Raw genomic sequence first — 26,246 nt, forward strand, 5'->3', positions numbered from 1 at the left:
AATAACTGAACAGGTAAAGTTGATAAAGAGGTTTTCAGGATGGTTATTCACCAGAATACATCAGACAAAGGAAAAATGAGTATTTATATTAATTGCAAGAGGATCTGTAGTGCTAAAGGACTACTGGCAATGGAGTAGGATTACACTGGCATGTAATTACATTCCACACAAAATTGCTATAATGGATCTTAACAAAATTCTGGGAGAAATAATCAGTTTATAGCAAGGAATATTACTTATAGGTGGGGACTGAAATTTGATTTGAAGCAGTGAATTTTGTCTGGGGGCCCACAAGGGAAAATATAACAAAGGAGGGTAGATTTTTGAAGAATTTTATGAAAATATTTGGCATGGAAGATGTGAATTCAGTAATAGGAATTCAGAGTGAATTTACATATTATTCCCCAAGATACAAAAACTGGGCAAGGCTAGAAATCATTTATATTTCACAGGAACATGTGCATTTAATTGAAGGGCTTGATACTCACCCAATAACTATTTTGGATCATGCACCAGTAATAGCTAAAACAGAAGCACAGGGTAATGAAATAAAAATAAGACATTGGTGTTTTCCCACCTATCTGTTGAAGAGAGACAAACTTAAGGAATGGGTAGTGGAGATTATTCACAAGCTGTTAGGGAGGATAGAATTTTTTTTCTGAAAATACAGCTAAGGGTGGGATAAAATTAAAGTGGAATTTAAAAATGGAGTGGAACTAAAAGAAAGGGAGCTATGGCTAAGAAGTAACAAGAATTATTTACAGGGACTGACAGATGTTAAAGTATTGCAGAATAAGAGGAATCTCACAGAACAAGAAGAGGATCAGCTGCAGAATGTTAGACCGAAAACATGGCATTACATTTGATAATATGCATGAGACTGCTGTTAAGGAACGTTTCTTGATAACACTAGAGCACAAAAACTTTAGCACAATGACTCAGGCAACAGAAAGTAGAAAGAGCTGTTGCCAAACTTAAGCAGCATAAAACAAGAAAGGTAAGAGGAGATCTTGCAGAGGTATTAGAATATTTTGGAAATTCTTTGAGAGTCTTTATAAAGCAGAGAAATATGAAAATAAAGAAAAGATACAAATGGAAATGTTTATGGAATAATTAAATATGCCAAGGTTAGTTGTAGATGAGGCTCAAAGGTTAGGATAGGAGGAGATGAGATAAAAAATTGTGATGCATAACCAACCTACAGGAAAGTCCCCAGGAATAAATGTTATTCCTGTGGAAGTTTGGAAGCTACGAGGAAAAACATTGATAAAGATCTAATATGTTTTGTTTAACAGTATTTTAAGAGAAGTATCTATGTCCTGAAGAAAGAAGTGGTAGCTGTTGTACCTAAAGACAGTAAAGATGCAGATGTATCAGATCCAGCTTCATACAAGCCCATTTCAATACTAAACCATGATCACAGAGTGTTCATGTTCATGATGGCTAAAAGAATGGCAAAAGTGATGCCAAAACTGATAGATATGGATCAATGTGATTTTGTGGAAGGGAGGCAAACATTTAACAACATTAACAGAACATTGATGATCCAGAGGGAAACAGAATGCAAGAAAATACCATTGTTGTTGATGGGTCTTGATACAGAGAAAGCATTTGACAGAGTAAGCTAGGACTTTATAAGCAGGGCAATGGAAGCATTCACATTTCCTGAAAAAATTATAAGGTTGATTAGGAGGATATATATGAGGGATCAGAGGTAAAAATTAAAATGGGTGGGGTCCTGACTGATAATTTCTGCTTCAGTATAGGAACCAGGCAGGGGTGTCCTCTTTCCCCTTTATTACTTGCATTATATTTAGAACCATTGGCAAAGAACATAAGAGACTCAGAAATTCAAGGATATAATTGGTACGGTAGTCAAGAAAAGCTGGCTTTATTTGCAGATGATATTTTACACCTGACAAAACCAGAAAGAGAGTGTTGTGGAACATTTTAGGAGTTTCAGATCTTTTCGGGACACAAAATTAATGAAGCTAAAACAGGGGCAATGGTGGTAAATTATGTACCCACACTTGAATTAGTTCAGGAATATTCATATTTATGGGGACATGATAAAATTAAGTATTTAGGAGTATGGATTAAAATGATTCTAGAGTGGTAGCTAAGGATATGTGAGAAGAAACTAAAAAGATAATATAAAAACTGAGAAAATGAAAGCTTTGTTATATGGCAATGTGTAGTACGATACAAGTAGTTCAAATGTTTTTAGTCCCTTTAAGTCTTATACACAGGTCAGGCATACTTTTATCAACCAGAGAAATTAAGGATAGCAATTAATAAAGAGCTGAAGGACTTCATCTGGGAGGGGAGGACGGCAAGAGTCAAGTGGGATAAGCTGATTCTTCCAGTACAAAAGGATAGATTGGGATTACCCAATTTGAAGGAGTATTTCAGAGCTATACAGGTAAGACTCCTATACATAACACAAGCAGAAAACTATATTTCAAAGTGGAAAGGGATGATGATGAAACGGGGGAAGCTCAAGAAACAAGGAGACTTGGATTTTGGATGTAGGCCTTTAAGGAGAATAACAATGATCATATAGAATACTGTATCCATAAAATAGTAGAAAGTATTCTAAGAACTAAGCCAACATGGGATTGGAGAAAAGAAATTCTGCCAATAGGGATGACTGCAATTAGGAATATAGACAATAGGCAAGACGGAACTGGAATTTATTAGAGAAAACTAGCAAAGGAACCATGGTACTGTGTGCAAATAATGAGACAGGGAAACATGACAGAATTGGAAGACAGCAAGAATTTATTTGGACTGCAGGTTAGAGATTGCCCTCCCTACTGGGGATTGATAGCAGATTATAGGCAAAGAGAAAGAAAAGGGGGGGGTCCCTAAATGAAAGACCAGCAATGGTAGAGTTTTTAGTAGAATCTAGAACAGAAGCTGCCATGTAGAGCATATAAAATATTGCATGATAACTATAAGAATCAGAGAAGGTTAGAAAGGATTGGGAAGAGAGATTGGATAAGAAATCCACAAAAAGAATGGGAGAAGATATATATATATATATATATATATATATATATATATATATATATATATATATATATATGTCAACCTAATATGCAACAAAATCTAAAAGATTTAAGATTTTTTTGCCTGGAATTGTTTACAAAGATATTTCTATACACCAAGAAGACTCCAGATAATTTTTCCTTAGGCACACAGCAAATGTTGGAGGTGTGATGGGGAAGAAAGAGGTAATTGGGAACATACTTTCTGGGAGTGTGGAGAAATGTTGGACTTTATGGATTCCCTGTGAGATGCACTGTCAGAGATGCTGGTTGGGTAGATTCAGAATTGCCTACATATGGTAAGGCCTTGCTGTATCTAATAATGGTGACTGCCAGAAAAGCAATTACTAGAAAATGGAAATCAAAATCTAAACCAACTGTACTAGAAGGAGTGAATGTAGTAATAGAGATAAACAACTGGAATGGAGATCTTTAGACAAGGGTAGGAGCAAACTGCATAAGGAAAAATGGGAATTGTGGGAACAATACATACAAGGGAGGAATGAGGTTTAAAAGATGGCGGGACTTAAAAGAGTACCGCAACCACAGACTCAAAAACATGTTTAAAACATCATGGCATGATGTTTCCTACACTTTAACAGCACTCTGGGATTATTTACAGGATTTTAAATATTTTTACATGTAATTCCAGACTCTGACCACCTGGAGGCTGGCATATTGACGTGGTTTGGATAAATCAGGTTGCCATCCAGTATCCCAGAAATCATCGCTTGGCACAAAAATGTTACATCATACAGGCCTCCGTTTGCCTAAAGTTCCTGTCATTTCATAGATGTTGCATGCGTACAAAGTACTGAGTAAAATAGAACAGTGTAAGTAACATTCCCTGCTGCTGGATGACTACTTAAAACAGAAACAGTGCAAATGCCGCAGAACACACTCAAAGTGCTGTTTACTGCTGCCTTTTTTTCTAATTTAGTTTAAATGGCACTAATTTGTGACACAATGAATTCCAGTCCATTTACTTCTCCCCTCCCCCATAACACTTAGCTTCCCTAGCTGTCAAAGTCCTGAGGGTAATTTGACCTGGTAATCCCTTTGATTGGCAGATCTCAGCAGGGTGCTTGACTCATGTAATTTAATCTTTGCTCTAGCATTTCCTTTGTTAGAGGGGACATTTTTTGCTGCACTATAGCCATGGCCTTACTCGACTGCAATCACATCCAGTAAGGTCTTGCACCAAAGAGCTAAAGAATAAAACATTTATACTATTAACCAGTTTAGAACTTTATTAATTTAAATGTTAAGGTATCACTTCCTGCTTCCACCTTGTTAAAATTGAGATTTACATGTGTAAAGTGTGTTGGTATGCAGTGTTTGCAAAAAAAAAAACTTTTGCAGTGTCCCTGGATTTGTCTTTGTACATACAAACCACATTGCTATATTTTCCCCTTCCTTTTTCTTGTGTCCAGAAGTCACTTAGTAAATTTTTTATTGATTTTTTTTTTTAAATAAAGGAAATCAAGGTTAACTTACCTTGAATCAGATAATAGATGCCACTGCAAAGAATCACTGTTGAAATATTTGTGCATGGACAAAATCCCTTACTAAATCTATTTGCCAGCCTCCAGTTCAATTGGTGCTATGGCTTTAATATACTGGTGTGTTTGCTCATGCTTTCCAAATATCCACCATTACATACCAGTTTTGCAGTGTAGTAACCACCTGACATGCCCATACACCTTTAGCCATCAATATGCAGCTACTCCAGTTCATGTGAGTATGTGAATTCATTTTCAGACTTAAGGTGTGGAAGCTGCACTGAATAATTCTAGGTGCTTGTTCAGGTTTCACATGGTGCTTGCTTAGAGCTACTCTCATGTTAAGCCACTAAGAATATGTTGCACTGTCACCTCTGATACCAGGGTAATGTTTTAATCTTTCTGTTCCCGCACTGCACACTAGCAGTATCTGGTGCAAATACAACAGAGAAGTATGCAAGCGATACACCACCTAAGCATCATTGCTGTGCAGAATGTACAAGTATGCATACCAAATTTCTGTGTTTCCAAACATCGGTGTTACTGCACTACAACTGAATAAAATGAACAGCACTCAGGCTGGGGGAAGGACAAGGGAGCCATGACATCACAGAATGGCTTATTATTTAAGTTAGAATCAGATGACAGCTGTGGTGATGTCACTTTGGGGGAGGGAACTGATTTTAAAAAAAAAAAAAAAGTACTTGCACTGCCTGGCCTTAATGATGTCAGTAACTGGGTGACTCCAGCAAGCTTTATTCAAACGTGAGAGAATCATTTTGTAAGTGAAACCATCACAGTATGAGAAGGTAGGCTTCTGTTACAGAAGTAAGGGGAATTATAAAAATTGTAAATGCTTTATTGTTGTTGCTTTACAGAGGACAATGTAAATAGGGAGGAAAAGGGCCGTGAAGTTGAGGAATACATTAGAGAAACCTGTTGTACTCCTTTAAATGAGCTATGCAACACTCGACTGAAAAAGATTGGGTAGATTGTAAATGATGTAGAATGCTTGTAACTGGGAGTGTGTCAGCATTGTTTGCAAAGTAAAATGCTTGCAACTAGGTCTGTGTCAGTGTGGTTTGTTTTCATTTATATAACTGCATGATGACCTATGTAGTAATTGATGGTTTAATAAATATGCGTCTTGTTTTAAAATAAAAAAAAACATACTAACATATTTCTAGCTGCAAACATATATCACTTATAATCTATTCCGGTCATTGTCAGTCAAACATTACATAGCTCATTCAAATCCTGCCTTCTTTTAAACCTCACTCCTCCAAAACGTTATTCTGTATGTATTGTTCCCACAACTCCCCTTTTTTCTATGTAGTCTGCTCCTACCATTTTCTAAAGATCTCATTTCCAGTTGTTTTCTCTTTTACTATAGTCACTACTTCTAGTACAGTTGGTTTAGACTTTGATTCTCATTTTCTAGTAAATTATTTTTTGTCAGCTACCATAACTAGACTCGGTAAGACTTTACTATGTCTGTATCATAGCTCAAAAATAATTTTCTCAGTTACACCAACCTGCTCACCCAGTATTTCTAACAGAATAGTCTGCAGGGAATTTTTAAAGTCTGCCAGCTCATTACAATCCCAAAAATATGTTCCCAATTGCCTCTTTCTTCCCCATCACACCTCCAACATTTATATGAGGAAAAATTCTTTGGAGTTTACTTGTGGTATAAAATGCCTGTGTAAACAACTTCCAAGTAAAGATCCTAAATCTTCTATCTAGACTTTGTTGCATATTTGGGAGACATATGTATAATCCCCCCATTGTTACTTTATGAACTGGTTACCCAATCTCTCTTCCTAATCTTTTCTAACCTCCTCTGACTGAATCTTATAGTTATCATACAATATTTGATATCTTTCACTAATTATCCCTTTTGAACCTGCAGCTTCTGTTCTAGATTCTTCATTTGTTTATTATCTGCCTATAATCTAATATCAATCCTTGGATAGGGAAGGCAATCTCTAGCCTGCAATCCAAAAAATGCCTGGTCTCTTCCCATTCTATTACCTCTCCCTCTCTAATTATTTGCTCACAATACCTTGGTTCCTTTGCCAGTTTTCTCCAATAAATTCCAGCCCCCTTTTGCCTATTGTCTGCATCACTAATTGCAGTCATCCCTATGGGCAGAATTTCCTTTCTCAATTCTCACGTTGGCTTAATTCTTAGAATGCTTTTTTCCTCTTTATGAATACAATATTCGCTATGGTTATTATTCTCCTCCTTTAGAATCTGCATCCAAAATCCTAGTCTTTCCTTGTTTCTTGAGCTTCCCCCCATTTCATTATCATCCCTTTCCACTTTAAATTACAACTTTCTATTTGTACTATGTATTGGAGCCTTATCTGTGAGCTCTCAAATACCTCTTTAAAACAGGTAACTCCAAACCTCCTTATTCTATTGGAAGAATCAGCTTATCCCACTTGACTCTTGCCATCTTCTCCTCCCAGATACAATTCTTCAGCTCTTTATTAATTGCTATCCACAACTTCTTCTCTGGTTGATAAACATATGTCTGACCTGTGTATAAAACAAAAGGGAATAAAACATTTTATTGGCTTGTACCCTTGCTATCCATAAAATGCAGCTTCCAATTTCTTACTTTTTGTATTATTTTTATTTTAGTCGCTTCCCACATACCCTTACTTGCTAAAAGTCTCTTTTAATCCATACTTCTAAGTACTTAATTTTATTATGTCCCCATAAATATGGATATCACTGAACCAATTAGTGTGTGGTTACATAGCTTACAGCTATTGTCTTTGTTTTATATTCATTAATTTTGTATCCCAAAAAGAGTTTGAAAATGTTCCACACCACTGAAATGTCTTTCTCTGTTTCATCAGGGATAAAATAACATCTGCAAATAAAACCAGTTTTTCTTGACTACCATACCAATTATATCCTTGAATTTCTGAGCCCCTTACTTTCTTTGCCAATGGTTCTAAATACAATGCAAACAACAAAGGGGAAAGAGGGCACTTGTGCCTGCTCCCTCTGCTTAATTTTCGCCTCCGATCACTCATATATCCCTCCTAATCAACCTTATAATTTTATGAGGGAATGCAAATGCTTCCATTGCCCTGTTCATAAAATCCCAGCTTACGCTGTCAGATTATTTCTCTGCACCAAGACACACCACCAACAGTGATATTTTCTTACACTCTGTTTCTCTCTGAATCATCATTGTTCTGTTAATGTTGTCAGATGTTTGCCTCCCCTCCACAAAACCACAGTGATCCTTATTAATTCTGGCATCACCTTTGCAATTCTTTTAGCCACTATCAAGAAAAACATTATAATTATGTGGTCTATATTAAATATTCAAACTCTTAAACGTTCGAATCACTAAAGATCGAACTTTAGTGATCGAACGCTTAAATGTTTGAATATTTTAAAAAATTTTAAAAATAAAATAAAACAAAAGGAAAATGAAAGGGTGTAAAAGCAGGGGGCAAGAGCCCCCCCACCCCCCCGCTACTTAAATATACCAACTCCAAGATCGCGCTACAGTGTAAGAAATGGAAATTTTCCATTTTTGCACTGTAGTACACTAAAGTGCAATCTCGGAGTTGGTATATTTAAGTAGTAGGGGTGTGGGGGTACAGCCCCCCTGTTTAAACACTTTACATTTAAGATATTCAAACATTTAAGCGTTCGATCACTAAAGTTCGATCTTTAGTGATTTGAATGTTTAAGCGTTTGAATATTTAATATAGACCCTAATTATGGCTTAGAATTAAAATGGGCCTATATGAAATTGGTAAACAAAAAACTTCCCAAACACTGTCTTCCAACACCACATGAAAAATCCACTACTGAACCTACAGACATTGCCAATATACTGGCTGACAGGTTCAGTGCAAACTTCTCCTCCCCCTCCCCCCCAAAAGGAGAGATATCTATACCAGAGGATTGTAGCCCCCCAAACATCTCTAACGCCCAGGTGAGAACTGCTCTCTCTAAGGCGAAAAACACAGCATCCATGGGACCGGATGGTGTCCCCGGCTGTGTGCTCCACGAACTCAACGAGGAATTAAACCTGCAGTTAGGACAGCTGTTTAATCTTAGCCTCACCTCAGGATATGTACCCAAGGAGTGGCGCATGGCAACTGTGGTCCCACTTCACAAAGGCGGTGCCTCCACCGACCCTGGAAATTACCATCCCATCAGCTTGGCAAGCCTGATCTGCAAAGCCATGGAGAGGATCATAATGGAACTCATAAATAAAGACATAGGGAACTTGCAGACTTTGGATCCAACCCAGTTTGGCTTTGTCAAAGGCAGATCATGCCTTTTAAACTTGGTCGACTTTTTCGAAACAGTCACCAAGGCCATTGAGGAGGGAAAGGCAGTCCATACAGCCTACCTCGACCTGGCAAAGGCTTTCGACACAATACCCCACTCAGGTATCGAAAAACTTATCAGCTTAAATGTAAACCCATACATCACAAGATGGGTTGCAAACTGGCTAAGTGACAGAACCCACAGGGTCAGAGTTGCTGGCGCCATATCAGACTCAAAGCCTGTCACAAGTGGGGTCCCACAGGGCTCAGTCCTGGGCCCACTCTTGTTCGGCATCTACTTTTCTGAAGTACAAGCAAACACAGGAGGGTTATGGCTGACAAAGTTTGCAGATGACTGCAAACTGGGCGCCATAGTCGAAAACACATCTGACACAGATATCCTTCAGAAGGGTCTCACAGAAATGGATAACTGGTGCCAGAGCCATGGCCTAAAGTTAAACGCCAAGAAATGCATAGTCATACCCTTCGGGAAAAACAAGGTTACCCCTAGCTACCATATAGGTGGCAATCCACTGAGCACAGAAGAAGTTATCAGGGATCTGGGGACTCAGGTTGACAGTAACCTTTCGTTTGACACTCATGTTGCTAAAGTAGTTAGGAAGACCTTCTACATTGCCCACCTGATCATGAAGGGATTCACATCTAGATCAAGGGAGGTCATCATCCCCCTGTACTCATCACTCATCAGACCAATGATCGAGTACAATGCCCCATTCGGAATGTATCTGACCCGACACCTGCAGCAGCTGGAAAGGCCCCAAAGTTCCTCACCAAAAGGATAAAGGGTCTCAAAAATATGTCTTATGCTGCCCGACTGAAAGAACTTCAGCTCTATTCAGTCGCTTACCGCTTGCTCAGAGGTGACCTGTGCCTGACATACAAGGCCATGTCAAACCCAGATTTGATGAACATGCTTCACCTCAAAAAATCTAGATCCCTCAGAACTACAAGGGCGGGAGACTTAAACCTTGACATGGTTATTAATAGGACGTGCTGGAGGGACAGATTCATCACCCAAAGACTCCCTAAGCTGTGGAACAAAATCTCGGTACATGTGAGGCAGAGCACCACGCTGGCCGTGTTCAAGAGAAATCTTGACCAATGGATGGGAGATCGCAGATATACCCCAGGGATTACCTCAGTGTCTCTGCTTGACAGAGGCACAGCAAAATAATGGGCATAGTTTTCTTCAAACTAATGGAGTGGCGAAAGCCACAAAAAACTCTGGCTAGGCTTATAAATGCCCTTGGGCAGATAGCCTAGTATGAACCTATGAACCTATGAACCTATGAAACCTGCGTTTGAAATATTTATTTAAGCTTCTCTTTAAACATGCACTTTTCGTCAGATTTAAGTATCCAACTTCATCAGAAACAAAACTTTAAGTTAATAATCTACTAGAGCATTTTATAGCACCCAAATCTCATTGAAATCACATTGAAGTCACGCAGCACTACACATGTACTACGCAGAGAGCTCACCCTACTGGTGAGACTTGCAACTACTAGTTAATTCTTTATTTTTTATTGTTTGTTTTTTATATATTGTTTGTTTAATTTCTACCTATATAAAATCTCATATACATGCAGGTCGCAACTCAGAAAATACAATGCTATAATGAACAATGATAAAAAATATAAAAATAATATACTAACAAATGTAAATATAAAAATCTATAAAAAATCTCCAAGTAAAGAATTATGTTAAGCTTTATATAACTAACAATGTTAAAATAGTTAAAAATAGATACAAATAAAGTTTTGACTTGTAATTTTGATCTCAAAGAACTGCACATGTATTTGCTCATAAAAGCAGCAAAGTCTCAAATCTAAAAATACAAATGAGAATTCACCTTAACAGATTTTTCAAGCGTAAGACACACACAATCGAATTACACTCATTCAGGCCAGGAAACTGGCAGGCATTCAACCTCAATTGCCAACAAAGCTCTAAACTTTCCAATCTAAGTGACTCCGGACCACCTCTTCCGTCATTGTATAGTTGTTGTATGACGCTAAATTTGAAATTATGTGTGGGCTGTTCTAAAATGTGTCTTGCCAATGCGTTTGTGGATTTACTATTGTTAATACTATATATGTGTTCATATATCCTGTCCCTTAGTCTTCTGTCGGTTTTGCCGACATAGAACGCGGGACAGTGGGTGCAGCTTGCCAAATACACTACTTGCTTACTGTTGCAATCATATTTGTCCTTGGCTTTGATCTTAACATCCCTAATACATGGATATATTTGCATTGGTTACACATATAACATTTGAATGTACCCAGTTTCTTTTTCATCACAGTGGCTCTGTTTTCTAAGATTTGTTTCAAATTTGCACCACGTCTGAAAACTATTTTCGGGCATTCAGGGAAAGTTGTACGTGTCTCATTATGGTTCAGCAGGAACCCCCAATTCTTACAAATGATGTTAACTATTTCAAAGGATTCCATGGCAAAAGTGGAAATAAAGCAATAAGGGCTGAACAACTTGTCAGACCCCTGTTTGTCACTACAAACCAAAGTCATATTTTTATTACACAAAATTGGTGGGAACACTCTTCCATGTCTCTCAGCTTTCACTTCCTCAAGGAGGGTCATGAACAAATCTAGAGGGTAACCTCTCTGTAAGAAAAAGTTCTTTAGTGTATCGCATTCGGCTATAAAGTCCTCATCTTTTGTGGACATCCTAGCTGCCCTAACTAACTGCCCCTTAATCACAGATTTCTTCTGTGAAAAAGGGTGGCAGCTGGAAAAATAAAGGAAGGAATTTGAGTAAGTACTCTTACGGAAAATTTTTGCTAAATAAACTAATTCTCTATAATCTTTCCTTAATTCAATGTCAAGATATGAAATCTTGTCCTTGTGTACAGAATAAGTGAATTCCAAAAACTCTGTGCTGTTATTAAACATGTCTATCATTCTCAGTGCCTCTGATTCCTGGCCGACAAACATCACAAAATGTCATCCAAGAATCGTATAAAATTTTATGTGTTGTTGGCACCAAGGATTTTGTAAGACATGTTGTCTCTCCCAGTGTGCCATGACCGTATTAGCCACACTGGCCCCACATGGGGACCCCATCGCAACTCCCACTCTTTGATGGTAAAATTTACCATTAAAGGTGACATAATTATAAGACAGTACTATGTCTATTAATTATGTCACCAAGTTCACTTCATCTCTAGGGGCATTATGGGTTTGCATAAAAAGTGCTGACCTTTCAATGGCTTCCTGGTGGGGGATCGAAGAATACAAATCCTTGACATCTATTGTCAGAAATAAGGTGTTTTCAAAAAATGGAATTTGATTAATATGTTGCAAAAAGGACCAGGAGTCTTTTGAAATTTGGGTCTCTTGGGCAACATATTTTTTAAGGATGTTGTCAACAGCTTTAGTGCAAGCATATGTCATACTTCCCCCCTTGCATCTACTAATGGCCTCATTGGTGGGTCTGCTACACTTTTATGAATTTTCGGAATTCCGAAAATAATAGGTAGTCTCGGTGCTGGCATCTTCAAAAATTCAAACACATTCTTGTCAATACGCCCTTCAATATATAAATCATACAACAAGGAATTCACTCTATTCATAGCTATATTTAACTCATTCCTTGACACTTCACTGCATGTCTCAGTGTTTAAGATCGATAACATTCTTTGGTTATAGTCTGCTACATTCATAATCGCCAGGCCCCCTCCCTTATCTGGTTTCATAATTCTCACATAAGAGGAACTCAAAAAGTTAAGTATGTCCCTTTCCTCTCTTGAGGCATTGTGTTGTTGGAAATTACCATGCCTACTACTAAACAGTGTGTTCCTAATATCAATTTCGCACATCTGTTCGTAGTAGTGCTGCGTGACTTCAATGTGATTTCAATGAGATTTGGGTTCTATAAAATGCTCTAGTAGATTATTAACTTAAAGTTTTGTTTCTGATGAAGTTGGATACTTAAATCTGATGAAAAGTGCATGTTTAAAGAGAAGCTTAAATAAATATTTCAAACACAGGTTTCGTAGTGGATTTTTCACGTGGTGTTGGAAGACAGTGTTTGGGAAGTTTTTTGTTTACCTGTTTCAAACCATTTTCAAGGCTTGTGCTATACGAAATTGGATCTGATGGGTATTTACCTATCTAGTTATTACAACCACCACCGCTTTCTTCCAGGATGTTGGTGCTTCTCCTCCACTTAAAATACTGTTAAACAAAACCTTCCAGAGCTTTATCAGTTTTCCTTCCTAGCTTCCAAACTTCCACAGGAATGCCATCTATTCCTGGGGAATTTTCTGTAGATTGGTTATACATCTGCATTTTTACATCATCTCCTCCTACCCTGATAGTAACTGAGCCTCATCTACCTCAACCTTGGCATATAAAACTTTCCATTTGTAGCTTTTCTTAATTTCAAATTTTCTCTGCTTTATACAGATTTTCATAAAATTTCTGAAATATTTCTACTACCTCTACAAATCTCATTATCTTTCTTGTTACAGGCTCCCTAATCTTGGTGACAACTCTTTTTATTTTCTGTTGCCTGAGTCATTGTATACAAGTTTTTGTACTCTAGAGACATTATCAAAAGACAGTTGCTTAACAGCAGGTCTTCCTAAACTCATGCATATTACTAAGGTAACCAGTTTTCTGTTTAGTATTCCGCAATTGTTCCTGTTCCTGATCTGTGAGATTCCCTCTATTCTGCAATACTTTAACCCTTGTCAGTCCCTTTAAAAAATTCTTGTTACTTCTTAACCATATTTCTCTTTCATTTCCACCCTATTTTTAAACTCCAGTTTAATTTTATCCCACTCCCTAGCTATAGTTTCAGAATAATTTTTTTCTGTCTTCTCTAATAATTCCCACTACCTATTCCTTAAATTCCTTTCTTTTCAACAGATTAGTAGTTTTTTTTAATTATCCTGCATTTTTATTTTTATTATTACTGGCATGTGATCTGACATAGTTATTGGATGTGTATGAAAATTTTCAATTAAATGCAGATGTTCTTCTGGAATATAAGTTCTGTCTAACCCAGCCCAATTTTTGTACCTTGAGGAATAATATGTAAATTCACTCCAGACTCCTACTGCTGAATACACATATTCCATGATAAATATATTCATAATTGTTTTTCAAAAATCTACCCCTTCAGTTATATTTTCCTTCTGGGCCCCCCCAGATACATCCTCACTGCTGCAAATCAAACTCCAATCCACACCTATAAGTAAATTTCCCTGCTGAAAGCCGATTTCTCCTAGAATTTTATTAAGCTCCATTATAGCAGTTTTACGTAGAATATAAATACACGCCACTGTAAAATTCCTCCCCTACCAAGTAGCCTCTCAGTGCTACAAATCTACTACCATCTTCTTTATCCTCTTGTATCCCGATTGGAGCTCCTCTTGCAATTAATATAAGTGCCACCATTTTCCTCTGTCCCAGATATTCTGCTGAATAACTATCCTGAACACATTTCTTTATCAAATTCATATGCTTAGTTCTTCCCAAATATGTCTCTGGTTGCACAGCTATTTGCACTCTACAATTATTAATATCATCCACTATTCTTTCTTTTTTGTATATATCTGTGAGATCATTTACATTTAAAGATAATATGGAAAGTGTTGTCATTATGCTACTATTTCCACCTATGTGTAACATCTTTTTTTTTTGTTTGTTTTTAAGTCTAGTTCTAGCTTTTGTGTTACATGCATACACTAATGTGTGGCAGGTTGATCTTTTATACAATTGTTTCTTGTCATATCCATTTGAACCCATATCACATCTCTGAAAAAAACACACTTCCAGAACAACCCTAAAATCTATTAACTTAATATGAAAACACAAAACTACGTACATCTTCAAATACTTAAGTTTAACCCTTTTAATAGGAACAATTGTCTCAGACTGACAGCCTCACTCGCAGACTTGGATTAACCTATAAGGAAGGGTACCCATGCTATAACACATGGTACAGCCTGCCCTTCTACGAAGCATTGTCTGTTTTTGTCTTATCTTTAATCCTCTCCCAGATTGGGAAAACACTTGAATGATTTCAGAAAACATCATCTCCAAGCCACTGAAAAGAAAGTAGTATTTTGTTTTTATTGTCCCTTATCAGACTGTCTATATGGACACATGAGAACCAGATACACAATTGCTTCCACAATCACTCATTTATTTGCTAGAGGCAAGCTTATTTTAATCAGTGGGTTTTTTTATTTGCTTCTCCTTAAAACTTCTTACTAGATTAAGTCAAGAGCCATAATCCAATCATTCCCTTTGCAAGAGTAAGAAACAGCACAGCAATTTTTCTTCTGTCATGCTCTTTTGGCCAGCCTTTTCTTCTGGTTTTACACTGCAGTGTCTATATTTCTTAAAACTGAACAAGAAAAAAGTCAAGGGCACCTGTTTACTTCAGTATACCTATTACACTCAAAAATAACTGAGAAAGCTTTACTTTACAACATGCAGATTATGTCACAAATTATAAATATACTATTCAGAACAAAATGTTGTTTTACTTACAGTTAACTCTTTCCTTCCTCTTTCCCTCCCCTAAATGTTTTTCCAAATATTAATGAAATGAAGTAGGGCATATGCTTTAGAGTCCTCCACTAGTTTTAACAAAGTAAAAAAGTTCAGTGTTTCCAGATTTTCTTGATCTGTCATATTTCACAAATACAATGAATGCTTTGTAATCTCACATTTTGTCAATTTCTGAGTTGCTGGTTTTCTTCCTGTTGATTTCCATTTCCCAAATCTAGTCTCTGCTTCATTTCCAATGTACACCCAGTTCTTCTAGTCAACTCTTGTGCTTTTTTTTCTGTCTCTCAAGCATTTTCTTTTGAAAAACTGGAAAAGGTTTCACTGGCACAACCTCTCTATGAACTTTATTAACAGAACAAAAAAAAAGCAAAACTTCATTCTGTTTCATAGCTCACTTTTTGTTGGAAAAACTTTTGTATTTCCTCCTTAGCATGCTCTGCATCAAAAACTGATTTTGACCCTCCATGAAAGAATACTGTGAAAATAGCTGGAATCAGCAGCTTGAATCCTATGCCTGCTTCTCAACATTCACTGGTTAATGGAAAAAATGGTCTCCTCTTCTGCCTGGTGTACAGTGAGTAATCATTTTCCACAAATGTTCTACTGTGTCCCACAGTTTTGTCAGAATCAATGCTTTTTGCTAGTAGGATTGCATCTTTACTATTTAAGGTTCCTTTCTCATGGCCAGTTTTGGAGTATACACAGAATGTGCCATTTCAATTAATAATTCCTGCTTTGGAATACTAGTCCAGTTGCTTAATTGTGCTTTCATAAAATGAATACAGTCTGTCCATTCCAACTTCTCTGGTACAGCAAAAAATCTCAGGATTTCCCTATGGACTCTGTCCTCTAATTCTATTATTTTTTAAGCATCTTTTCTTGAGCAGTCTCATATTCTGCCAGCCTTTTCTTCATTTTGATCTCTGAGTTTTGCAGTTGTATCACCTTATCTTAACATCTGTTTAAAGTTTAAATTTTTTCCAGTCTTTTGTTATTTGCATTGATATACTCATTCAGTGTTAGGTTTATTTTTATCAGCTCTGAGTACATTTGACTTATTTTTTTCCTCTACGCTACTTGAAGTCATGTCTTGCACCAAAGCTGCAGTTTGTGCTGCTTTTTGCTGAACAGCTTCAGAATTCTTCCCAGTCAATGTTTTCTCCTCACCATTTCTGACTGATTTTCTTTCAGGTTGTCTGAATTTTTTTTTTGCTGGCATGCAGACAGTGCACTTACTAGCCAGTTACTGAAATGTACCCCAAAAGACAGGTTCACTGGCTCTCTTTTCCAAGTTTCTGTTTTCACACCAGGACAGCTGAAATTAAGCTGTTACTCCCTGTGCAGCCATCTTAAAAGTCCACTACAGTATTGATCTTAATGAGAAAGATACAAGGACAACTGACCTTGCCAGTTCTAGTGTGATAGCCACGTTTTCTCCACATTTAGAAGCTCTCTGTGAGGCAGCAAATCAAGCTATTTGGTTTTAATTGTGCATTCTACCTCTCAATCATTCAGATTTTCATAGAATATCCAGGTGTTTCCCGCATATTTTGGTCTGTTCCTCATAAAATTTGTGGTTTTCTGGCAAATCAATGAAGAACAAAAACATTAAATAATGACTTCATATTTTCCAGAAAATATCATGCTAATGCAAAACCTAACATTCTAGCAACTTCATAAGTTTATAAAAGTAATATTTACATTTTCTTACTGACTTTAGGCCTTTGCCCCTCCTATTTTTAGCTTTAGTCCAAATTTTCTGGACTAAGAGGGTGAGAAGTATGATGACTGTGCTTTATAAACCAGATGAATTCTGTCTCATTCTTTATAAAAAAAATAACATCTGCACAAAAATTCCTATGTAAGACTAAATTCCATTCCACCACTTTGTACTGCTACAGTGGATCTAGGACCATATTTTGTCTTATGGCTGTTTACCATAAGTTCTGACACCCTGCTTTGTTAAACTGAATAAAGTAAATACTGAAAATAGATGTTTTGTAATGCAATAAGACACATTTAAGTAACATAACTTAAGAATATTCACATTAAGAAAATAAAAAATGTGGGGATTAGTTCACCAGCAGTACTGTTTACTGGAATGGACTGGATATAAATAATCTAGTTATCAGTCAGCAAAGGCATTTTAAATTAAGAAATCACGAGCACCTGTCATTCAAGTATCATACAGACCCCAGCTCACTGCACACCAGTGATTAACAGAATGAGCATTCAGGTGTACTGGAAGAAAGCAACATACCTGTCACAGAGTGCTAAATCTTGGCTTCTTCCCACCTTTACAAACATCATTTTACCACTGAAGAGCAACTGTTTCATGATGTCAGTCAGGAGACGAGCATCTACCTCAGGGTTGGACAGGCTTCGTGATAGCTTGCGACAATGCTCAATTAGCTGGTGGCCACATGTAACTTTGTTGCTGTGTTGCTCCAGTAAAGCAATGCACAATGATGCACTTGGAGCCTGTGAAAGGATATAAAAATAGGTACCATTATGATTTACATCATTGTCATTCAGTGAAAAGTTGGATTGAATGAATGAATGAATGCACCTGGTTGGCCTTCTCACCATACCTGCCTAAAGTAAAATTCACTGCGTTCTAGTTCATTCTCATTCTCGTTAAGTGTCAGTTTCCACTGGAGTTCTGGTGCCCGTGGCAGCTGTAACATGGAGGCGAAAGCTAAGGCATCACTGCTAGGACTCCCTGCAACTGCTGAAAAGGAAAAAAGTTGAAGGAATTTTATCACAGTTCCCAATCACAAGGCAGCAGCATTTGAACTACAATACATATCCAAATACAGTTAAATATAATGATACATTTGTCAAAACCCACGGCCACTTGCTCTGTTTTATCTATTTCAGTCTATTTTTCCCCTCAATGATCTTTACAATTATTGGTTTATAAATACAAATGCACCAAGTAGTGAAATACCAAACCTGCACAAAATCCTAAACAGAAAACATAACAGAAGAGCAATCTTACAGGCACCTACCAGACCTTCAGATATTCTAACTCATCTCATCCAGCAAGCAGGCCCTTGTTTATTTCAACATCCTGTCAGCAGACAGCATTCCCTTAGCAACATTTCAACTGATTTTTTTCAAATGCCCTGCATTTACAGCCACACTATCCCAAATATCACAATCCATGGAACTGCTTGTACACTTTATATGTTTATATTAATGCTACTGCTCTAAAATGTTCTTATATGAATCTACATGTCTATGAAGCTTTAATTTCAGCAACTATGTCATAATGGAAGAAAACAGTCACCTGGTCCAGTCAATTTTTCTGGAAATGAATAAAATAAAAAAAATGTCTTGGAGAATCTCAAATCCACAAGAAACAGCTTATCCCTTCATGTAATGCAGTGCTAAGACTTTTAGCCAAATTAATCTTTTTCTCATGACAGAAGAATGGGATGGTAGAAATGCTACGGAGGTCCTTAATATTACTTAAGATAATCCATTCCGCTAAATGGTCATCTCCCAAGAAAGTTTGCAAGCAGTTTATCCCAGGTAACCTTCAAAGACCTATCCCCTCTCATGTCAAAAAAAAGCAGTTGCTGTCCAGTTTCAATCTGTTCCGTCTCAGTATAGAGAGATTCTGATGAGGAACAGAGGAAGACAGGGAAGAAAAAACATTAACACCTGAAATCCTCAAGGGGTGGAAGGGAGAAAAGCCAGCATAGCTGGTTAACATGGTTGCAAAGATTTGGATTTACGTTTCCTTTTAAAAACATATGTTCTCAAACCACTCTCAGCACACAGGTCTTTAACAGTCAATTAGGAAAAAATGTAACTATGCGGTAAGAAATAGATGATTCATGGCAGCATGGCAGCAAGCCCTGCAGGACACAGCCCTGCCAAGCAAATCTCTTCCCTGGACTAAACTGCCTAAACTCTGATGTTTGTTAACAGTATGAGGTCTGGACTAAACTGTCTACACTGATGCTGGGTAAAGGTATAAGATTTTTGAACAGGTGGCTGCTGAAAAGATTCCCAGGAGTGACAGCTCTGTGAGACAAGCCATTAAAGTTGGCAGCCTAAAGCCTCCTACCTTCTCCCACCCTTCCTCAGAACAAAGGCCCTATCAGGCAAACAACAAAAACTGGAAGCACTGATGCAGAAGGATTAAGGCAGACTAGGGAGGAGGAAGCTTTACATACTTTTGGTTATAACAAAAACTAATGCAATGTAACAAAAAGTGTGGAAATAGGTTTCTCTATTCTGCCCCAAAGTTAAGAAACAGCTGCCTTGTTTGATGAAACGAAACAATGTGACAAAATCTGAGGGCTTATCAAACATTTGGTATATTCAAAACAGCCTCATCTTACAACAGGATTAACTTGAAAAACAAACTGGAATACTCATCTCTGAAATACAGAGTAAACTCCAACCACCACCAAGGGAGAAGTCTGGGATTTGTAGGGCATTTGTTCCCCTCCCTAAAGATATCTTGTGTTCCTCCATCTGAGAGTTCCATGTCCACAAAGTCTGCTCTTCACTTTTTCCCTTAGAACTGTTCAAACTCTCATAGTAATCGCTCTATTCTCTTTCTAAAGCCCTGCACAGCTCTTATAAGGAAACACTAATTAACTAAAGCACTACACCCTCCTTGAGTATTAGGCTCCCGATTGGTCCTTCCTGATCAAGTGAAAAATCAGTTCCCTTCCCTAATCTGATCAGTAAAAAAACAGTTCCCTATACTAATCTGGTATGTCCAAGGGTCAGTTTCAAGGTTACTCTCCAGTCCAGCTGGTGAATCTGGGAATTTTGAGGCAATGTTACAATTGCCATATGTACACAGACAACCCTCTCCTCCTTCCAACAAACTCTAATAATGTGAGAGATGTAGTTACACAGCCAAACTGGAGGCACAGCTGTCTCAACCCAAGACTGGCACAGTCAGTCAGGAGGAAAAGGTAACCACCCACACCACAAATCCAGTCTCACATAGACCTATTGCATCTGCATACCGAACACACAAAAACATACTCGGAGGCTTTAAATAAAAATCTGCCTAAACAGTATAAGACCTCCTAAGCAGATATCCAAGCAACAGCCACCCCTCAACAATACTACCCATGAATCGCATATCTCACAAAATCAGTGTGCCTCATAGTCACAGCCCTTAAGGCCAAACAACACACCAAATACACTTGTTATAGGAGACTCTATTGTCCGGCACACTGACGTCCCGCTCACCAGACTGAACAAGAAGGTCACTGTAAGCTGCCTGTCGGGTGCCAGGATCCACCACATAACGCAAGCACTCAGGTCACTCCAAAGCAAGTACAAGTATGACTCCGTCATTGTCCATGCTGGTGCGAATGACCTGAAACGTACCTCCCTGGACTACATGAAAAGAGACATAGAGGAGCTCTCTGACCATGTAGCCCAGGCTGGTATGACCCTGACCTTAAGTAGCATCTTGCCCTCACCTGTCTTTTCAGGCTTGTTGGCTGTTGGTGAAGCACCCACCAAGAGGAGAAAACGCTGAGAGAAGAAAGGAGCCACTTTTGAGATTTTAAGTATTTTTCCTCTGTTTATTTGATAAGTTTTTCTGCACAGCTGCCTAGTTTGAGCATTTTCTGGCTTGTTAAACTTGATTTCTGCATTAGTAGCTGTATTTAGAGCACAACCAAAAGCTGTTTACTGAATTTCCTGTTTGCACTTAATTTTAAAATTGTTTTTTCTCAAAACTTGCATATTTTCTGTCTTTGACCTAGCACTCTTGTGTGGGGTCATTTACTGCACTGTTATAACTTGATATTACTTGTGAACCTCTGCTATCTCTGAAAAAACAAAAACAAAAAAAAATCTTGCTTTTTCCCACTTTTCTGAGATTTAAAAAAGTTCAAGTTACAGGCTTGCTGTTCTTGAACTGTTTTGTAAGTTTCTGTGAGGCCATTTTTGCTTGGGCTAGAGGAAAGTCTCTCTGTTGATCAGTGGCAGTGAAAAACATTGAGCTGCTTCCCTGCCCCCCGTGGGAGTGGTTACTGACTTGAAACTGTAGTTTTATTGGCCGTTTTGGGTCAATTCCTGGCTCTTTCCAGCCACTGCTATCAAGCACGCTTTAGAGTGCTTTAGCGCGATTTAGTGCGGAGTTGCCACTAGAGCAGCATCGGGCAGCATCGGGCAGCGCTGGTTTAACAAGGTTAAACTTTTTCTGGCTCCATAAAGTCTGTTCTTCATTTTTTCCCTTAGAACTGCTCTACTAGTAATCTAAACAGTATATCCCTTAACTAAAAAGCGCAGCACTTGTTCCTAAAAGCTTTTACTTGTCTTAAAAGCATCTTCTTTTCAGGTTTAGTACTTCTGTATTATACAAAGTCCCTCACTAGCACCCCCCCCCCCCCAGGAGTACCCACTTCCTTACTAAGTCCTCTCTTATTCAGTTACACCCCTAACTTCTAAATTTCTCTAGCATGTCGAAGGGCCAGATGCTGGCGTCCTCTCCTGTCCAGTTGGTGAATTTGGGAATTTTGAGGCAATGTTACAATTGCCTCATGTACACTGACAACCCTCTCCTCCTCCCACATAACACAAATACTTGCAAGAGATGCAGCTATTTAGCCAAACTGGAGGCTGAGCTCTCTCAACTCAGGACTGGCAAGACCAGACAGGAGGAGAAGGCAACTACACACACCACAAAACCAGTCTCACATAAAGCTATCACAGCAATGAATCAAACACATAAACACACAAAGTCATACTCGAAGGCTCTGAGCAAAAATTTACCTAAACAGCAGAGGCCTCCAAAGCAGACATCCAAGCAACTGCCACCTCATGACACACCACAGGCAATACATAAACCACAAAATCAGTGTGCAAAGCAGTCACAGCCCTTAAGGCCAAATACAACACCAAACATACTTGTCATAGGTGACTCCATAGTCAGACACACTGATGTCCCACTCACCAGGCTGAACAAGGAGAGGGTCACAGTAAGCTGCCTATCGGGCGCTAGAATCCGCCACATAACACAAGGGTCACTCCACAGCAAGTACAAATATGACACAGTCATTGTCCATGCTGGTGTGAACGACCTGAGACGTACCTCCCTGGACTACATGAAAAGAGACATAGAGGAGCTCTCTGATTATGTAGCCCAGGCAGGTATGACCCTGACCCTGAGCAGTATCCTTCCTTCACCAAGAATGATGCCACAACATAGAGACAAGATGATCAGCTTTAACAATTGGCTTAATTTCTGGTGTCATTCAAAGGGGATCCAGTGTCTGTCTGCCTGGGATGACATGCTTGACAAGCCACGCTGCTCAAGGGACGGCTTGCACCTGTCACCCTGGGATTCCGGATATTGGCTAAGGCTCTTACCACCCCATAGTGCCTTTTTAGGCAAGGCTCAAATTCTAAACCTACCACCCTAGAAAACAAAAATGGGAAGAAACTAAGGGTAATGCTGCTCAATGCCAGAAGTCTAAATCTCAAAATGCATGCACTCGAGGCCCTTCTCAGTATGGAGAACATCGATGTCTGTGCTGTGACTGAAACCTGGTTCAAGGCTCCTGAGAGCACCCCGGCACTATCAGGTTTTACCTCATATCATGCCCGCCCCAAAACCCGGACCACACCACAAAAGGAGGGGGTGTATCCATATTCATCAAGGATACCCACACCTCCAGGTTGGTGGCAATGCACAAAGCATCGGAAACCATCCAGGTGCAATTAACCATAGGCAAAACTGCTCTACAATTTGTAGCATGCTACAGGCCACCCTCTCAAACTCAGGAACCCCACACAGCCTTCCTGAAGACACTGGAGGGTATAAATGTATCTCCAAACACCATTATATTGGGTGACTTCAACTACCCGAATATAGACTGGGAACATTACTCAAGCCCCAACTTTCTAGCCCAAAGGTTCCTGGAGTTCATAAACTCAAATGCCATGGAACAACTAGTCACCGTTCCCACAAGAGGAGAAAATATACTAGATCTCATCATCACAAACATGGGGACAAAATGCTCCACACCGGAAGTATATCCCTCATTGGTGAGATCAGATCACAAACTTATCTCACTGGAAATCCACATCCCGCCCCCCCCCCCAACAAAAAAACCACAGTGAAGAACTTCTCTAAAGCAAACATCACACTACTCAAGACTGGTGTGGTATCCTTCAAGGCCCCCCGAGCCAGTGGAAACCACAACCCAAGCTGTGGAAGCCCTTACAAATGCCTTCTACGAACACCTCCAGGACTGCATGGATCAGGCAATCCCTAATAAAACCAAGACTCTTTCCACCAAGGGCAAACGTCCAGTCTGGTGGACCCCAGCCATAAACAAACTTTACAATAAGAGGAGAAAGCTGTTACATGATAGAGCAAAATCCATAAAAGAGAAGACACCCTTGATCATTATTAGTAAAAAAATACGAGCACTCATAAAATCATCCAAGGCCAACTTTGAGAGAAAAATTTCAATAGATTCAAAAGACAATCATAAGGCCTTCTTCAGCTATGTTAGAAACCTGGGTGGAAACTCCCAGATATGCGCAGAATAGGTTCATAGGTTCATACTAGGCTATCCTTACCCATAGATTGCAAGCCTAGCCTATAGTTTCCTGGCTTACGCCATGGGAACTATGCCCATTGTGCTGCGACATTTTGCTGTGCCTGTGACACTGGGGTAATCACTCATTGCTCCAATCCATCCCCCATTTCTCAAGATTTCTCTTGAACAAGGCTGCCTCACATATCTCCTCCATTATACTGGCATCATCACATTCAGCATAGTTTTCTTTTACTTGTTTTCCTCGGAGTTGTTTAGCACTTTGGCGGGACCACATCCAGTCCCATTTGATGCTGTGTTTTAGCTTTAGAGAGCAAGCTCGGTCCAAAATGATACAAAAATCACTGAACCCACAGACATTGCCAACATACTGGCAGACAGGTTCAGTGCAAACTTCACCCCTCTCCCCAAAGGAGAGATAACTATCCCAGCGGAGTGTAGCCTCCCAGACATCTCAAATGCGCAGGTGAAAGCTGCTCTCTAAAGCTAAAACACAGCATCAATGGGACCGGATGGTGTCCCGGCTGTGTGCTACGAACTCAACGAGGAACTAAACCCGCATATAAGGCAGCTGTTTAATCTTAGCCTTACCACAGGATACATGCCCAAGGAGTGATGTACGGCAACTGTGGTCCCACTCCACAAAGGCGGTACCTCTACGGACCCTGGTAATTACTGCCCCATAAGCTTAACAAGCCTGGTCTGCAAAGCTATGGAGAGGATCATAATGGAACTCATAAACAAAGACATAGGGACTTGCAGACATTGGACCTGATCCAGTTTGGCTTTGTCAAGGGCAGATCATGCCTTTTGAACTTGGTTGACTTCTTCGAAACAGTCACCAAGGCCATTGATGAGGGAAAGGCAGTCCATACAGCCTACCTTGACCTTGCAAAAGCTTTCGACACAATACCCCACTCGGGTATTATAGAGAAACTTACCAGCTTAAATGTAAACCCATATGTCACAAGATGGGTTGCAAACTGGCTAAAGGACAGAACCCACAGGGTTAGAGTTGCTGGTGCCATGTCAGACTCCAAGCCGGTCACAAGTGGTGTCCCACAGGGCTCAGTCCTTGGCCCCTGTTGTTCGGCATCTACTTCTCAGAAGTACAGGCAAACATAGGAGGACTATGGCTGACAAAGTTTGCAAATGACTGCAAACTGGGTGCCATAGTGGAAAGTACATCGGACACAGATATCCTTCAGAGGGGTCTCACGGAAACTGATAACTGGTGCCAGAGCCATGGCCTGAAGTTAAATGCCAAAAAATGTATAGTCATACCCTTCGGGAAAAACAAGGTAACCCCAAGCTACCATATAGGTGGCAATCCATTAAGCACAGAAGAGGTTATCAGGGACCTGGGGACCCAGATTGACAGTGGCCTTTCTTTTGACACTCACATTGCTAAAGTGGTTAGAAAGATCTTCTACATTGCCCACCTGATCATGAAGGGATTCACATCCAGATCAAGTGAGGTTATTGTTCCCCTGTACTCTTCACTTATCAGACCAATGATCGAGTACAATGCCCCATTCGGGATGTATCTCACCCGACACCTGCAGCAATTGGAGAGACCCCAAAAGTTCCTCACCAAAAGGATAAAGGGACTCCAAAAGCTGTCATATATGCTGCCAGACTGAAGAAACTCCAGCTCTATTCAGTTGCATACCGCCTGCTCAGAGGTGACCTGTGCCTGACATACAAGGCCATGTCCAACCCGGAATTAATGGACATGCTCCACCTCAAAAAATCCAAATCTACCAGATCCACTAGAGCAAGTGACTTAAACCTTAGCACGGATATAAATAGGACATGCTGGAGGGATAGATTTGTCACCCAGAGATTCCCTATGCTGTGGAATAAAATCCCGGTCCATGTGAGGCAGAGCACCTCACTGGCTCTGTTCAAGAAAAATCTTGACCGGTGGATGGGAGATCGTAGGTTTACCCCGGGAATCATCTCTGTGTCACTGCTGGACAGAGGCAAAACAAACTAATGGGCACAGTATTTTTTAACATAAGGTGGTAAGCCACAAAACTTTGGGCTAGGCTTATAAATGCCTTAGGGCAGATAGCCTAGTATAAACCTATGAACCTATGAACCAAGAATGATGCCACAGTATAAAGACAAAATGATCAGCTTCAACAACTGGCTAAAGTATTGGTGTCATTCAAAGGGGATCCAGTGTCTGTCAGCCTGGGATGACATGTTTGACAAGCCACATTGCTTCGCTAGGGACGGCTTGCACCTGTCACCCTTA

The 26,246-nt window shown here is 39.2% G+C and overlaps 1 protein-coding gene across 2 annotated transcripts in view; it reads right to left on the bottom strand.

Moving 5' to 3' along the window:
• ZFYVE26 (zinc finger FYVE-type containing 26) overlaps positions 1–26,246 on the bottom strand; it is a 3,506,023-nt gene that overhangs the window by 997,243 nt on the left and 2,482,534 nt on the right. For both annotated transcript variants that reach the window (XM_044074068.1, XM_044074069.1), the window contains 2 exons: positions 18,020–18,159; positions 17,689–17,909 (listed from right to left, as the gene is read on the bottom strand). In XM_044074068.1, the coding sequence (XP_043930003.1) occupies positions 17,689–17,909; positions 18,020–18,159 (361 nt within the window). The remainder of the gene's footprint in view (positions 1–17,688; positions 17,910–18,019; positions 18,160–26,246) is intronic.

The sequence above is a fragment of the Protopterus annectens genome, chromosome 6.part0, assembly GCF_019279795.1.
Source record: "Protopterus annectens isolate FY-2018-M chromosome 6.part0, PAN1.0, whole genome shotgun sequence".
Taxonomy (NCBI): Eukaryota; Metazoa; Chordata; order Ceratodontiformes; family Protopteridae; genus Protopterus; species Protopterus annectens.